The 14365-nt window shown below is 39.7% G+C and overlaps 2 protein-coding genes across 2 annotated transcripts in view; one reads left to right on the top strand and one right to left on the bottom strand.

Annotated features, from left to right (window-relative positions):
- The first annotated feature begins 2053 nt into the window (after positions 1-2053).
- Positions 2054-13298, top strand: seraf (Schwann cell-specific EGF-like repeat autocrine factor). The gene is made up of 6 exons (XM_057834183.1): positions 2054-2322; positions 2695-2919; positions 8353-8448; positions 8517-8621; positions 9290-9385; positions 12995-13298. Exons 1-6 carry the CDS (start codon positions 2280-2282, stop codon positions 13105-13107), a joined length of 678 nt encoding a protein of 225 aa, XP_057690166.1. The 5' UTR covers positions 2054-2279; the 3' UTR covers positions 13108-13298.
- LOC130914728 (von Willebrand factor D and EGF domain-containing protein-like) overlaps positions 11701-14365 on the bottom strand; it is a 46786-nt gene continuing 44121 nt past the window's right edge. Inside the window, exon 19 of the mRNA XM_057834174.1 lies at positions 11701-13497. Within this exon, the coding sequence (XP_057690157.1) occupies positions 13483-13497 (15 nt within the window). The 3' untranslated portion in view covers positions 11701-13482. The remainder of the gene's footprint in view (positions 13498-14365) is intronic.

Genomic DNA, 14365 nt, shown 5'->3' with positions numbered 1-14365 from the left:
CCGTCGTTTCCTATCACAGTGCATTTGCTAATGACATTTGCACATGTGAACTCGTGTGTTCTGCGTGAACTGTTTTTCTACTTCTGACATTCTTCACAACATCAAGTCAGACTGAAAAACGTTTATTGAAGACTGAAAAGTTGAATGAGGGTCATGTATATAATAGTTGGGAGTGAAACAGTACCTAGGGACAGGGAGGGTTTGAACAAGTGCACATTCATTGCTTTGACATTAAGTGAAAAATCATTGTTGGAAAAGCACTCCTGGCTCAGGAATCCATCTTAAATGCCGGTTTCTGCAGCAGCAAGAACAGTACCAAAACACAACAATCCCAGTTTATTGCAGGGATATACTGTAGATAAAGAAACATTTTTTGGAAAATATTAAATGATCTTTTAAGGAAGAAAACATTTCGGCAAGATAGCAATATTACAACTCCGAAATAATAACTTTGACGACAAAGCAAATTTTAAATTCATGGTTTAACGTCAAAGCTAATTTAACTAAATCACAATGTAATTTTCAAAGCTAGTCATAGTTAATTTGAATTAATAAGACAGGGCTTTGCAAGGCAAAGGCCCAGATAGTAAAATTCCTTTTTTTTTTTTTTTTTAATGGCGTTTCTTCAGCGCGTTGCACAGCCCAAACCGTTTGACCGACTATCACGTTTCAATGTCAAAATGACCGGAATTTTCGCGCGATCCAGGGAATTTTTCAAACGACTCCCCAAAATTTTCCGTTCGCCCGGAAACGTGATTTTTTTTTTAAACAAATTTTTTTCTAAACGCTACCTGTCCCACAATTTTGACCAAATGGCATAATTTTCACATCCAAAATTCCAGGATAGTAAGGGGCATAAAAGTAGTATAGTATACAGACTTTGGCAAATGCATTTTCCCTAAAATTCGCCAAAGACTGTCCCATTCATTTCTAATGGGATGCCATTGACAGTCATGTACTTCCAAATTTCCCATTCATTTTCAATGGCAGGAAAACATCGTTTTTTGTGATTTTTGACCATATACTATTACAGCCAATTAATATTTGGTGACCTGATATCAACAGGACGTGTTCCCGAAATGTCCGCAAATCAACAGGAAGCGACCTGTATCAACAGGAAGTGAAAAAATGACCAAAAAAAATACATATATATATAATGCAGACCCATGGAAATGTAGTCCAGTCAATACACATACACACAGTAGGCTTATAAATTACTATCACGACAATTGCCCTTGACAAATTGTTATTCCCATTCAATTGATATTCTCATTCAATGTTTTAGATTGCACACAAGCAATAACCGAAATAAACTGACAAACTATTCAAACAGCATGTTTCCAAACATAGCAGTTCAAAACTACGTTTTCCATAATGCCTAGCGTGGTTTGGCTTACTGATAGCCAGCTGAGGCAAAAATTAAACTTTGCTATAAAAGTTTACAATCATCGGCAGCGCAACGATGCGACACCAAACGGGATTTTACAGTCAAAGCTCCGACAGAAGTCAACAGTTGCTATTATATACGTATTTATCGTAAAAAACTTAACAATTGGGCAGGCGTTGTGGCCAAATCATCAACCCAGTAGATGGCGGTAATGCCTAATGATAGGGGTAAACTGCCAACAAAAACAAGAAGAACGACTTATGCCCTCCTTACTACTAAGAGCCATGTCATCGCAGGCAGGCGCTGCCACCCAGCGGCCGGAGGGATTCTCTTCAAATTGGTTCCGTGAAAAATAATAAAACCCGGACATTTTTATGAATTTATAAAACTCTCCTGGACGACGAGGATACTACGTGAAAGTAGGACTTGTCCGGGCAAAAGAGGACGTTTGGTCACCCTACCCCCAAATGAACAGTAGGTGTCCCTGAAATGTCCCCGAATTTACAGGTGGTGACCTGATATCAACAGGACGTGTCCCCCAAATGGATATCAACGGGACATGCCCCCCAAATGTCCCTAAATTAACAGGAAGTGACCTGTATCAACAGGACGTGTCTCCGAAATGTCCCCAAATTAACAGGTGGTGACCTGATATCAACAGGACGTGTCCCCCAAATGGATATCAACGGGACATGCCCCCCAAATGTCCCTAAATTAACAGGAAGTGACCTGTATCAACAGGACGTGTCTCCGAAATGTCCCCAAATCATCAGGAAGTGACCTGATAGATCTGTATCTACCACAGCAAAGCTCCGTTGTGATTTCTCCAGAAATTGCAGTTTCTAGTTTAATCCATAAATTTATGGCTAACTTGTTTGAAAAGTGAACCAATATGAACATGAAACTACTGTACATTCATACACCTAGAGATATAAGTGAGTAAAATGCTTCAGTTTGTAAAGTTCAACGTCAAGGGTAACATCGCTAATTTGTTAAGCTAATAGTAGTAGGTATGCAATGCTACATACTCATGGTTAATTTTCTTTAAATTAACCAAAACTTTTGGGAGAACGCGTTTAAAATTACAGTTACTTAGTATTTGAAAATTTAACGTTTCACAACCTTGAAGTCCAGGTCGCTTCCCCATTAAACCCACCATCACCACCCCCAACTAAGACCCTCCCCGCAAGCCGCTCACGCCCGCCTCCCCGGCACTGACCTCCCGCTCGCCTCCGGGCGTGCTGCCGGGTGGCTCCTCCGTTGCTGCACCTCAATTTGCGGACTTCCCTCATTCTCCTCCGTGTCAGTCATGGGATTCTTCTGGGGACTTGGCCCGTCGACTCTTCTCCTGGCGTTGTGGCTGTGCGGGTCGTGTTGCTGGGCACGCTCGGATGCTCCTCGCGGGGTCGCGTTGGGCTTTGTTTTTGACCCGAAAGCGATTTGCCAGCCGCCGTGCCAGCACGCCGGAGTTTGCATCCGCAACAACACTTGCCTCTGCAGCCGCGGCTACGAGGGAGAAAACTGCCAGTATGGTGAGGATTAAGGAAATACCTCCATTCTTACTTTTGTTACCTGCAATCTCCATTGTGTGTGTTTTTTTTTTTTTTTTTTTTTTTTTTTTTTTTTAAATAAAGTTGCATACTCGGAGACAATGTATTCCATTCCAGAACTTTTGAGTGAACTAAACTACTTTTATTGTCAACTGCATACATTATTAGTGTTGAGTGCATGATGAAGTGTTTAAATCACGTCAAATTCCAGGCTTCATTACAGATATTAAATGCTGAAGTTGCATGACTGGCATTTTAAATAAAGTTTTTTAATAGCGGTCACAATGAAATGTTGTTTTATTTTAAAAAAAGAAAAAAAAACTAAAATAAATGTTTTCCGTCAACAACGTGACAATGTTTTTGTTTGGGGGAAAAAATGTAACTAGTTTTGTGCTTTTATAGCAACACTAGGTAACTTTTTTATCGTTATAAAATACAGTGGTACGCCTACATACGAGGTTAATTCGTTTCAGGACCTTGTTTGTAAATCGAAATGGTTGTATGTTGAGCAAGATTTTCCCATTAGAATGCATTAGAATTCCATTTATTCGTTAGACAGCCCGAAAAGCTACTCTAAATCCTTAATAAATGCTGCTGGTACTATGGAGGAAGTCGGCGTGATGTCACGATGACGTCACCTCGCTTAGCAACGTGTCGCCATTTTGTGAAGGGGGTACATAGACAAACGTCTGAAATTCATATGTTTCAGGTGTGTTTTGCGTCTTTTTTCCTAAAAACATCTTAAACGTGGCTCACTATTATCATGAGTCACTGCCGACAGATGCGAGGAGGCGATGCAATTTAAAATTAGCGTTTATTGGCGTACTAAGGTGCCGACACAAAGTCGCAGCTGATAGCTGGATAAACAAAGGAATGGCCGGCAGTGGAGTTCGGAAACATCTACAACTACCTCATAAAGTCACCCAGTAAGTTGACCTTTATCATTTACGTGGAATATGTACTGTGTGGAACTGAGAAAATTGGTAGTATATACGAAGTGATTATTTCTGCCGTTACCAGTCATTCGCCTCCAAGCGTTATTTAGCCGTCAATACGTCACGGCAAAATAACCAATACCCACCAGGCCAATAATATACCGATCGACTAATCAGAGCAGTTCAAGGCAAAAGAAAAAAAAAAACGCTTTGCGAGTTGCCGGTTAAGGTAAAAATGACCACTGCCTAGTCTATTGAATCGTAGCAGCTATTTGGGGCAAAAAAATAATCGATTAAACTCACCAGTAATAAAATGTCGGCTGCAAGCGTAAATGTGCTTGGATTTAGGTGCCCACAGGCGAAAATAGTCCACGGAACCGTCTTCTTTTACTGTTCCTCGATTAATTGCGCTCAGCCATTTGTTTCTCCTTTTTTTTCTCACGTGGAAGAATGAAGAACTTCAAATACGGCTCCGAACTCTTCCTTGTGTGACAACCCGCAACACAGCAACTTTTAGCCATTCCGACGGAAAAAAGACGGCAAATAAGACGAAAGTTCAATGCGTTTGTATTATAAGTGACTCGTCTTTTACCCCATTGTCAATATGGCGACGCTTTGTTGTGGCTGGTGACGTCATTAAATGCCCGGATGTCCAACTGCCTCTATTGCAAATAGCAATTACACAGAGCAAAACAAATAAACTATGAATAAAAATTGGAACAATAATATTCGTGGTAATAATAATAATAATACCTGTAATAATCACGTTCTAATGTGGAGGATTTTTGCGTGGTTTACCTGAACGCACCGCGTGGCTGACTTGACAGAGTGACAGAGGACATTTTACTTTCACTTTGTTCAGCAGCGGCGGAAAGTAGACATGTTGTGTTGCACGAGTTCTGAAATAAATGATTAAAAACCTGACGAAGCTGGCGACGTTACCACAATAATAATTGTGGTCAGGGGTCGGAGGAGGACCGTCAAAATCGTAGACATTCTACAGCCGTATTGTCGAGGCAGTTCATGGATGGCAAACCACGCTCAAAATTTTCTATCATTTCAATCTTCATTTCAGTGGTAAGCCTCACCTTTTTTTCACCACCATTCTTGGAACCCATGTTGATATCTCTTACATGAAAATTTGCCGTGCATCGGTCTTGCGGAAAAACAAAGAAATTGCTGCACTGTCATAGATCTTATTTCGAGCATGTCGTCGGATGTAGAAACAAATGGCGAGTCAAATTTTACGTCGGATGTCGAAAAGATCGTGTGTCGAAGCGATCGTATGTCGAGGTACCACTGTATTTTCATAATATATGTGACGATGTCGACTGACAACTAGTTGAATGCCACTTATTTTCGGTTCTTTGGTTATAATCGATTATAAACCGATTATTGATGACACCCAAAGCTATTAGTTCCTTTCAATGTTTTGTACATTAGTTACAAAAATTGAAAAAACTATTTCAGTATCAAGTTAACAGTTCAAAACAGTAAATAAAATACTCAAGTCCCCATTCTGTATCAGCAGCTTTAAACTACATTCAATTAATTTAATGTTGTGAATCAACCGTTAAAGTTGTTAAAATTGCTCCCGTTATTCCATAATTTCCCTTTTGTCTACTTTAGACATGTGAAAGTTTTAAAACTGTTTTAAAGATAGATTCAAGTCAGGATTTTGCCGATTTAGGAGTATTTTGGATAAAAAGTTAATTAGGTTCACTACAACAGAGCCTTCTAGAGAAGTCTCCTGCTTTAAAATGGCGGCTGTTTACTAACGCCGGCAAGTGTCATTTCACTCTAGTTTTCAATACATGTGCTGCTAACGCCGTTGAGTCTGTCATTTTGCATCTAGTTCTGTATACATATGATATCTATTACCTACCGTAGCATGATGTGGACGTAGTTTGTAGCGGATGTCTGCAGCAATTAGGTATTATTGTTTTTTTATCTAGCGGCATGAGTTGAGCCAGAGCCGTGAGTTGAGCATTGTCATTACCCGGGTAATGAAAAGCATGATGTTTACTCTCGGGACACAATGAGGAATGGACCGCATTGCACCGCGACCGCGCTGACTGTGTCTTAGTTCCGCTTTACTTGACATATTTCAATAATCGAAATTTGGATGTTTGTGAATCTTTCTCGAATCTTGCACAGCCGAATCGTGAATAATCTAAGAATCGGAAATTTCGCACACCTCTAGTCTGTATCGCTTTCACTGGCACTAATTAACTTTGAGGAGGGTGACAGGAACCCTGTGACACAAAAAACTAGAAATGTGCTGCTTTACGGCTTACGTCGCTTACCTCTTTGCCCATTCATAATAAAGACAGAAGTCGACGCTTTTGCGCGAATTCTGCAAAGATGGCAGAGCAACAAGAGAGACAAAAAGTTTTGTCTGAGGAGGAAAAACAAAAAGGGAGGCTACCAGGATATACAGAATAAACCGTGGCCCGGATTTCACTTGCTGGTGCATCGCCAAACTAAGCCACACGGTTGCTAACTGTCTTATGCTATTGTTTAGCCACAACTGGATCCATTCCCTTTGTTTTTTAATCCATCTGCAGGCGACCATCATGATTTTACGACACTATGCGGCTGTGCGCTGATCCTCATGGGAAACACAGTCTTCCTTAAAGAGCATACGACACGAGAAAAAAAGTCTTAAATGGCATTATTATATGAATTAGAATCATATTTTGAGACGATTCGACTATATACAACAATTTAGCAAAGCACAGATGACGAGAAATTAGTCTTTTAATCTGCCGGTTAGCCACGCCTACCATTATAGGGCTTTAGCGTCCACAACAGGTGGATGACGTCAGCGGTAGACTGGGCTCATCGGTTTTACTATTCAGCCCATTGAGGAGGAATAATTCAGAACGAGGAAAACGCGACGAAGAGAGCCGCAAAATGTCATTGTTTCAGTCTCGCTACTCCAATATTTTTACAGGATATTCTTTTTATCCAAGTATTTTTCCCCAATAGCTAAATAAATGGCTTGCGGAGGACCAGTCAGCCCGTAGAGGGGGAACTATTCACAATGAGGAAAACGCGACGAAGAGAGCGGCAAAATGTCATTGTTTCTGTCTCTTTACTTCAATATTTTTACAGGATATTCTTTTTATCCAAGTATTTTCCCCAATTGCTAAATAAATGGCATGGTCATGACAAATAAGTCTTGTGCTAAATGGAATATGAAATAATAAAAATGCATTTATTCATGACGACATGGCAAAATTACTCCATAATGGTCAAAACTATCGACTTCACCTTTACTGTCGCACCTCCCGAACGATATTTTATGACACCTAAATCGGACATGTCATTTCCCTTCCCCGGCTTCGGAGAATGTAAACAAACCAGAAGGTGTGACAGCTAGCCGACATGCTAACCCGAACCGAGTGATGTTTCAAAGTCTTCGAAGCGGAAAATCACACATAACTAGCCTGGATTATTTGACATGACGACCCGGTTGTCGATTGTCTTCGCGGATCGGCAAACCGCCCGGCGGAGAGCAATTTACAGTTCGTTCCCCGGAGGAGGGTGGCTGGAGTTGTTGTGCAGCTAACGTGCTGCTAATGAGCATGAGGAGAGCTTTTTACATGCCTATCAATGATCAAACGTAAGTAGTCCTTTATTTAAAGCGAGTTTGTAGTGTTTACTTTGTAATCGCTGTATTCGTATTTGACATAATACAAAACAAGATATTTACTCACTTCCTCGTAAGTCCAATGGTCCCACAGTAAACATCCACGGTGAATGGGAACCTTTTGAAACTCCAAAAAGGCGCATTCGCCTCTCCCTCATACAGAAAGATTTTTCTGCAGCCGTTTAGCTGGCGTGATGCGAAAAATAAACATATTAATCCGCAAAATCAGCTGAATCCTTCGTCCTCATACACAACAGTACACTGTATAGTGAAGCGGACGTCTTCTACCGTACACGTCACAGCGCCCTCCTCCTCAGTGCAAGACCGAAGCCGGAAGTCACTCATTTTCATGGTGCGGGATTCAAAAAACTAAATAAATATAGCGATCGCTTCCACACACATCCAAGCGGTCCATATCATTCAGGGGCATAAAATACCACGTGTATTATGAAATAAACATGCTTTTTCGTGTCACATGCACTTTAATGCAAAACACTACACCTTTTGTCCACCGGCGTCGCTAAAATCAACCAAAACTGAAAAGTTAAAAAGTGTTGCTTTAATGCATTGTAAAATTTTTTTTTTTTTTTCAAATATCGGTCATTATTATTATTCATGCTTGATTTTTTTTCCCCCTTCAATTTTGACATACTGTATTATTTAGTTTAACTCGTTATCCACCATTGTCAATGATAGTCTGTGAATGCTCATATTTCAACTGCAATTGACAACGCTAGACATCCAGACAAAATGGATTGGACGTATAGCACCGTCCATGGCAGCCAATGAGTTAAACAACTTTAATTTCATATTGTGTGCTTGCAGCTAACTGCTATCCCAAATGCAAGAACGGAGGACTGTGTCTTCGTCCTGGAAAATGCAGGTGTCCATCCGGCTTCGGTGGGAGATATTGCCACAAAGGTAACATTTTAGCATCGCAATTGTCATAAACCTGCAACAATACGTACAAGTTCTACTTTTTTGTGCAGTGACATGTGACGACGGCTGCTGGAACGGAGGCGAATGCAACGCCGTCAATGGTGTAGCCAAGTGCATCTGTCCTTCCAGCTGGACGGGCTCCAGATGCCAAGAAGGTTTGTGTTTATTTTTGTTTGTTTTTATGAGCCATTTACGCCGTACTTCATATCTCAGGCAGCACATATTGCTTAGCTCACACTCAGATGAACCCTTCAGTTGATCGAACATGGAAAAGCAGGACAACCGCTTAAAATTAAAATGCATTGAACGCAATTTAACTTAACACTTTAGCGACATCTTTTGGCATCATACTGCTAGGGAATTATGTTGAAGTGAATTGAGGAGCTTCTATAAGAGGTATTTCTAATGGGTATTTTCAAGATGTTAACGAAAGGTCTCGGCCCATATCTCTCACGAATAGCAGAGTAAAACTATACTCCGTACTAGTATCGGTATCATTACCGATACGGCACTAAAATGATATCATCAGTATCGGGGAGTACTAAATTTCACATTTTAGCGTGATCCTTTCCACATTTTTTCCGTGGTAAATTTTATGTTTTACCATAAAGAATTTCCTATTATAAAGTGACAACATTCATGATCAAACATAGATTGTGATGAATTTAACTGATTATGTGATCAGTTTTAAGTTATAACTTGCTAAATTTAATGTGATTTGTTCACGTTTCAAGTTTTAACCGTGTTAAATTTTACTTTGACAACTGATTGATGAACCCTGTGTTACTGGTCCTAACAATGTGACTGTTTTGTTTCCCACCAGCCATTTGTCCCCAAGGCTGTAAGAACGGGGGGCTTTGTATGGCCCCTGGAATTTGCAGCTGTCCTGAAGGCTGGCTGGGAGGTGCCTGCCACATTGGTAAGTTCCGATAAGAGATGGGAAGTACCGCACTACATTTACTATGGTACATTTGCTTCAGTCACATTTGGAGGAAAATGTAGTATCATCACGCCACACTTTTGACGTTTACTTGAGTAGACTTGTGAAGAAGAAACGCTACTCTTACTCCACTACTTTAGTCTACACGAGTCATGTTTCTTTTTTATTCAAAATAATAGATTTCCCCACAGTGACTCAACCAGTTTCACCAAGGAGATGTTACAGCAATAATCACATGACTAGGTTTTGGCATCGTTTGAATTTGAACGGTTCCGGTTCTGATGCCGATTCCACGTTTCGATTCCGGTTCCAAACGATTCTGAATCTTTTAATTGGCAGCATAAAAAAAATGTACAGGTTGTAATAATTTCTTAACTTCTCAATTATTTTTAAAATTAGATTAACTTTTTAATTAACTTTGCTATGAATTTCTTACAGGGCTATTTTTAACTTGTATATAAATATCAGTCTTTGAACTTCCAGTGGGAGAACAAGTATTTGATACACTGCCGATTTGGCTGGTTTTCCCACTTGCAAGCCATGTAGAGGTCTGTAATTTGTATCATAAGTTCTCTTCAACTGTGAGGGACGGAATCTAATACAAAAATCCAGAAAATCACATTGTATAGTTTTTAAATAATCAATTTGTATTTAACTGCATGAAATAAGTATTTGATACATTACCAACTAGTAAATCGGCTCTCAGTTCTTTTTTAAGAACCCCTCCTGTTCTCCACTTATTACCGGAAGTAAGTGCACCTGTTTGAACTTGTTAGCTGTATAAAAGACACCTGTTCACATGCTCAAACAAACAAACTCCAACCTCTCCACAATGGCCAAGACCAAAGAGCTGTGTAAGGACATCAGGGATAAAATAATAGACCTGCACAAGGCTGGGATGGGCTACAGGAAAATAAGCAAGCAGCTTGGTGAGAAGGTAACAACTGTTGGAGCGATTATTAGAAAATGGAAGAAGTTCAAGTTGACGGTCAATCTGCCTCGTTCTGGGGCTCCATGCAAGGTCTCACCTCGTGGGGCATCACTGATCATGAGGAAGGTGAGGGATCAGCCCAGAACTACACGGCAGGACCTGGTCAATGACCTGAAGAGAGCTGGAACCACAGTCTCGAAGAAAACCATCGGAAACACATTATGTCGTCGTGGATTAAAATCTTACAGCGCACGCAAGGTCCCGCTGCTGAAGCCAGTGCATGTCCAGACACGTCTGAAGTTTGCCACTGACCATCTGGATGATCCAGAGGAGCAATGGGAGAAGGTCATGTGGTCGGATGAGACCAAAATGGAACTTTTTGGTCTAAACTCGGCTCGTCGTGTTTGGAGGAAAAAGAAGGATGAGTACAACCCCAAGAACACCATCCCAACCGTGAAACATGGAGGAGGAAACCGGCTGCTTCTCTGCCGAGGGTACAGGACGACTGTACCGTATTGAGGGGAGGATGGATGGGGCTATGTATCGCCAGATCTTGGCTGACAACCTCTTTCCTTCAGTGAGAGCCCTGAAGATGGGTCGTGGCTGGGTCTTCCAGCATGACAACGACCCAAAGCACACAGCCAAGGCAACTAAAGAGTGGCTCCGTAAGAAGCATCTTAAGGTCCTGGAGTGGCCTAGCCAATCACTGGATCTGAACCCAATAGAAAAATCTATGGAGGGAGCTGAAAGTCTGCGTTGCCCGGCAGCAGCCCCGAACCCCGAAGGCTCTGGAGAAGATCTGCATGGAGGAGTGGGCCAAAAACCCTGCTGCAGTGTGTGCAAACCATGTCAAGGACTACAGGAAACGTTTGGTATCTGTAATAGCAAACAAAGGTTTCTGTACCAAATATTAAGTTCGATTTTTGTGATGTATGAAATACTTATTTCATGCATTTACCCTCGTGAGGAAAAGCAGCATGGAAAATGAATGAATGAATGAATAAATGCAAGTTTATTATTTAAAAATCATACAACATGATTTTCTGTTTTTTTTTTGTATTAGATTCCGTCCCTTACAGTTGAAGAGAACTTATGATACAAATTACAGACCTCTACATGCTTTGCAAGTGGGAAAACCAGCAAAATCGGCAGTGTATCAAATACTTGTTCTCCCCACTGTAAATATGATTAAGTTTCTTTCCATAGGAGTGCACTTTCACAAGGATGTTTATTTTTCAAAAGCTCATGGAGAAAACATTTACACATATTCTTTTGCCTATGTTTTAAAGTGTCTTATGCTACAGGCATTTTTACATTTTATTGAGCTGCCACTAAATGGCTAACCTGGTGCAGAATATCAAACAAACAAACAAACAAAAAATCCCAGTCCAGATTAGCAGCGGGTACAGTATAAAATCAGAAACCATTTTTGTTGAGGAAAATGATCAGATCTGCCTTCTCAGGCAATAAGCTTGAGCGTTCTGGACAGATAGTGTCTCCTGCAGTGGAGAACACACATTCACTGGGTGTAGATGAAGCTTGAGCGCATAACAGCTGTTGGCTGGTGCTCACAGCAGAGTAGATAAATAAATGTCACGCATCACTACTGACGTACGTGAAAAAAAACCTTACTGATGCACGTTGGTGCGACCGAGTTTTAGGGCCAAATTAATACATTTCTAAAAAGGACTACTCAGCACTTGTATTCATTAAAGCCTGAGGTATTGGTTATATAGCCACCTTTGCATGATATAGCTGTGTTGCAAATGTTGCATTGACTGGTCATTTTGTTTTGTGAAGTTGAGCCAAACCTTTGAACGCTGCCGCAGTGTCCATGGTTGAAATCAAGTTGCAATACACAAACACACATTTCATGTGGCTTCTTCATCGTGCTGTTCGGCAGCTATTTTTTCCGGTCGGCGGTCAGGGCATCAAAACTTGGAATCGAAATTTTAAAATTTGAACCGTTCTACACATGACTCTATTATACCAATCAGATGTAACAATACAGACACATAACCACACACAAGCTTGCAGTCGGAAGTCCTATGATCACGCTGGCCTGTTCAATCATGTGGCGTCTTTAAGGCGCCATATTTGACAGAGAGCGCTGTCGTTAACATTCTTCGAAAGTTTGGATTTCAACCTCTCTGTCCTTATTCGGCACCGATAGACCACGCACAAACAATATGATGGTTTTAATTTCATTTGGATGGATGATGTTTCATTTCTGTAGGTTTTTTTCGCCGGGATTCGATGATTTTCATGACTCTCTTTTACCAAATATGGTAATGTAATAGGTTATAGTACAGTATAATAATAACAGTTCGTATAGATGATGTTGTGCTAAGAAAACAAATACTGTACCATTGTTTAAAAAAAAAAAGACATTGTAAGCAGTTACTCATTACTTGAGGATTCTTTTCACTGAATACTTTTTTTACCTGTACTTGAGTAAATTTTCAGGATTACTTGAGCAATGTTATTTTAAAGTAATGCTACTTTCACTTGAGTCAAATTTTTTGGCTACTTCACCCACCTTTGGAATTTGTATAAAAGACTAAAAAAAAAAAAATCCTTACTTGACAGAGAAAATTTTATCAAACCTATCAAACCCAAGCTGATCATATGTTTATTTTTGTTGGCTTGTGTTGTAGCTGAGTGCACTTTACCGTGCCTGAACGGAGGAAAATGTATTTCCCCCAACAAATGCCGCTGTCGTCCCTCCTTCTCGGGCCCTCGCTGCGAAGAGAGGAAGAGGCGCCACTAGAAACCCATCACAGTGGTCCCATTTTGTTTTGACTTATCATTTATTCTTTTTTTAATTTTACAAACACTACTTTGTGTATCTATGTACTGTACTTTGTGTTATTAAACTTAACTGTGTAATCTGCACGTTTGTGTCAATAAAAATTGAGTTCCAACAACACTCTTGTCAACTTATTTTAAGTGGCTTGCTACCAAATCTGGAAAAATATGAAAGCGATATATTTTCTTTTTTTTTTTTTTTTTTTGAGGTAGTAGGTAAGTTGGTTTACTAAAAAAGACGAGTGCAATACATCAAGTCCCCTCTAGATGTCGTTTGTACAAATATCTACATATACTGTACTGTATATTGTCAAACTGTCTGTTACTTCAGATTGCATCACGCTTGAGGAACCTGCAGAACAGAAAAAAAGACAGTATAGAAATTATTACTGTTATAGATAATGCATTTAAATATTTTTCTTAGAGAAGAAGTTGCTTTTTTTTTTAAGAAAATAGAAATTATTGTCGTTATATTACGACAACTGTCCTATTTTCCAGAAAAAAAGCCTAAAAAATCATCTTAAATCTCGAAAAATAAGCATTCAAATTAAACTGACAAAATGTGGCCTGTCATGTTATGACTTTTTTTCTCGGAATATATATGAAAATTCCCATTAGAATGAAAATGACTATTTTTAGATCATACAAAACAATGAGGAAAAAAATTATATTTTCTTTAAAAAATAAAAAAAAATCAACACAATACATATTTTATTCCTCAAAAAAAAACGTGCCTCATAAATCCATCTGTATTGTAATACCATTTTTTTTTGTTCAATCTCGTTTGTTACCCGAGTAAAAGCGTTACAAATATGCAGTCCTAGTTTTTCAAGATAAAAAAATATATAGTATATTTCAAATAAAGTCATTTAATATACTGAAGTTATATTTCTTCGTCTGTGCTTTTTGGGAAATTTAATGTTGCAAGTAAAAAAAAAAAAGGGGGGGGAACAATATACTACTTTATATATTACAAGAAATACTGTGTCTGTGTGGATTGAACAGCCTATGAAAATAGAATGGCAGCAAATTAGGCTAGGTTCATACCGTAGGTCTTTATGCACAAATTCAATTTTTCCGTGTTTTTCCGACTCGAATGAGGCATTAACCTGACGGTCCGAACGTGACAAGTCGCATAGAAGTGGACCATTTAAAATCCAATCAGGGTCACTTTCGTATGTGATTTAAATCTGTTCCGGGCCACATTTTTCCCGAAATTG

Source organism: Corythoichthys intestinalis, chromosome 4, assembly GCF_030265065.1.
Source record: "Corythoichthys intestinalis isolate RoL2023-P3 chromosome 4, ASM3026506v1, whole genome shotgun sequence".
Classification (NCBI taxonomy): Eukaryota; Metazoa; Chordata; class Actinopteri; order Syngnathiformes; family Syngnathidae; genus Corythoichthys; species Corythoichthys intestinalis.
The sequence above is the reverse complement of the archived record's forward strand: the minus strand, read 5'-3'. Positions and strand labels throughout refer to the sequence as shown.

Coding starts and splice junctions, on each gene's coding strand:
- seraf (XM_057834183.1), top strand. CDS start 2,280: ATGAACATGAAACTACTGTACATTCATACACCTAGAGATATAA. Junction 2,920..8,352: donor GGGAGAAAACTGCCAGTATG/GTGAGGATTAAG, acceptor GTGTGCTTGCAG/CTAACTGCTATCCCAAATGC. Junction 9,386..12,994: donor GGGAGGTGCCTGCCACATTG/GTAAGTTCCGAT, acceptor CTTGTGTTGTAG/CTGAGTGCACTTTACCGTGC.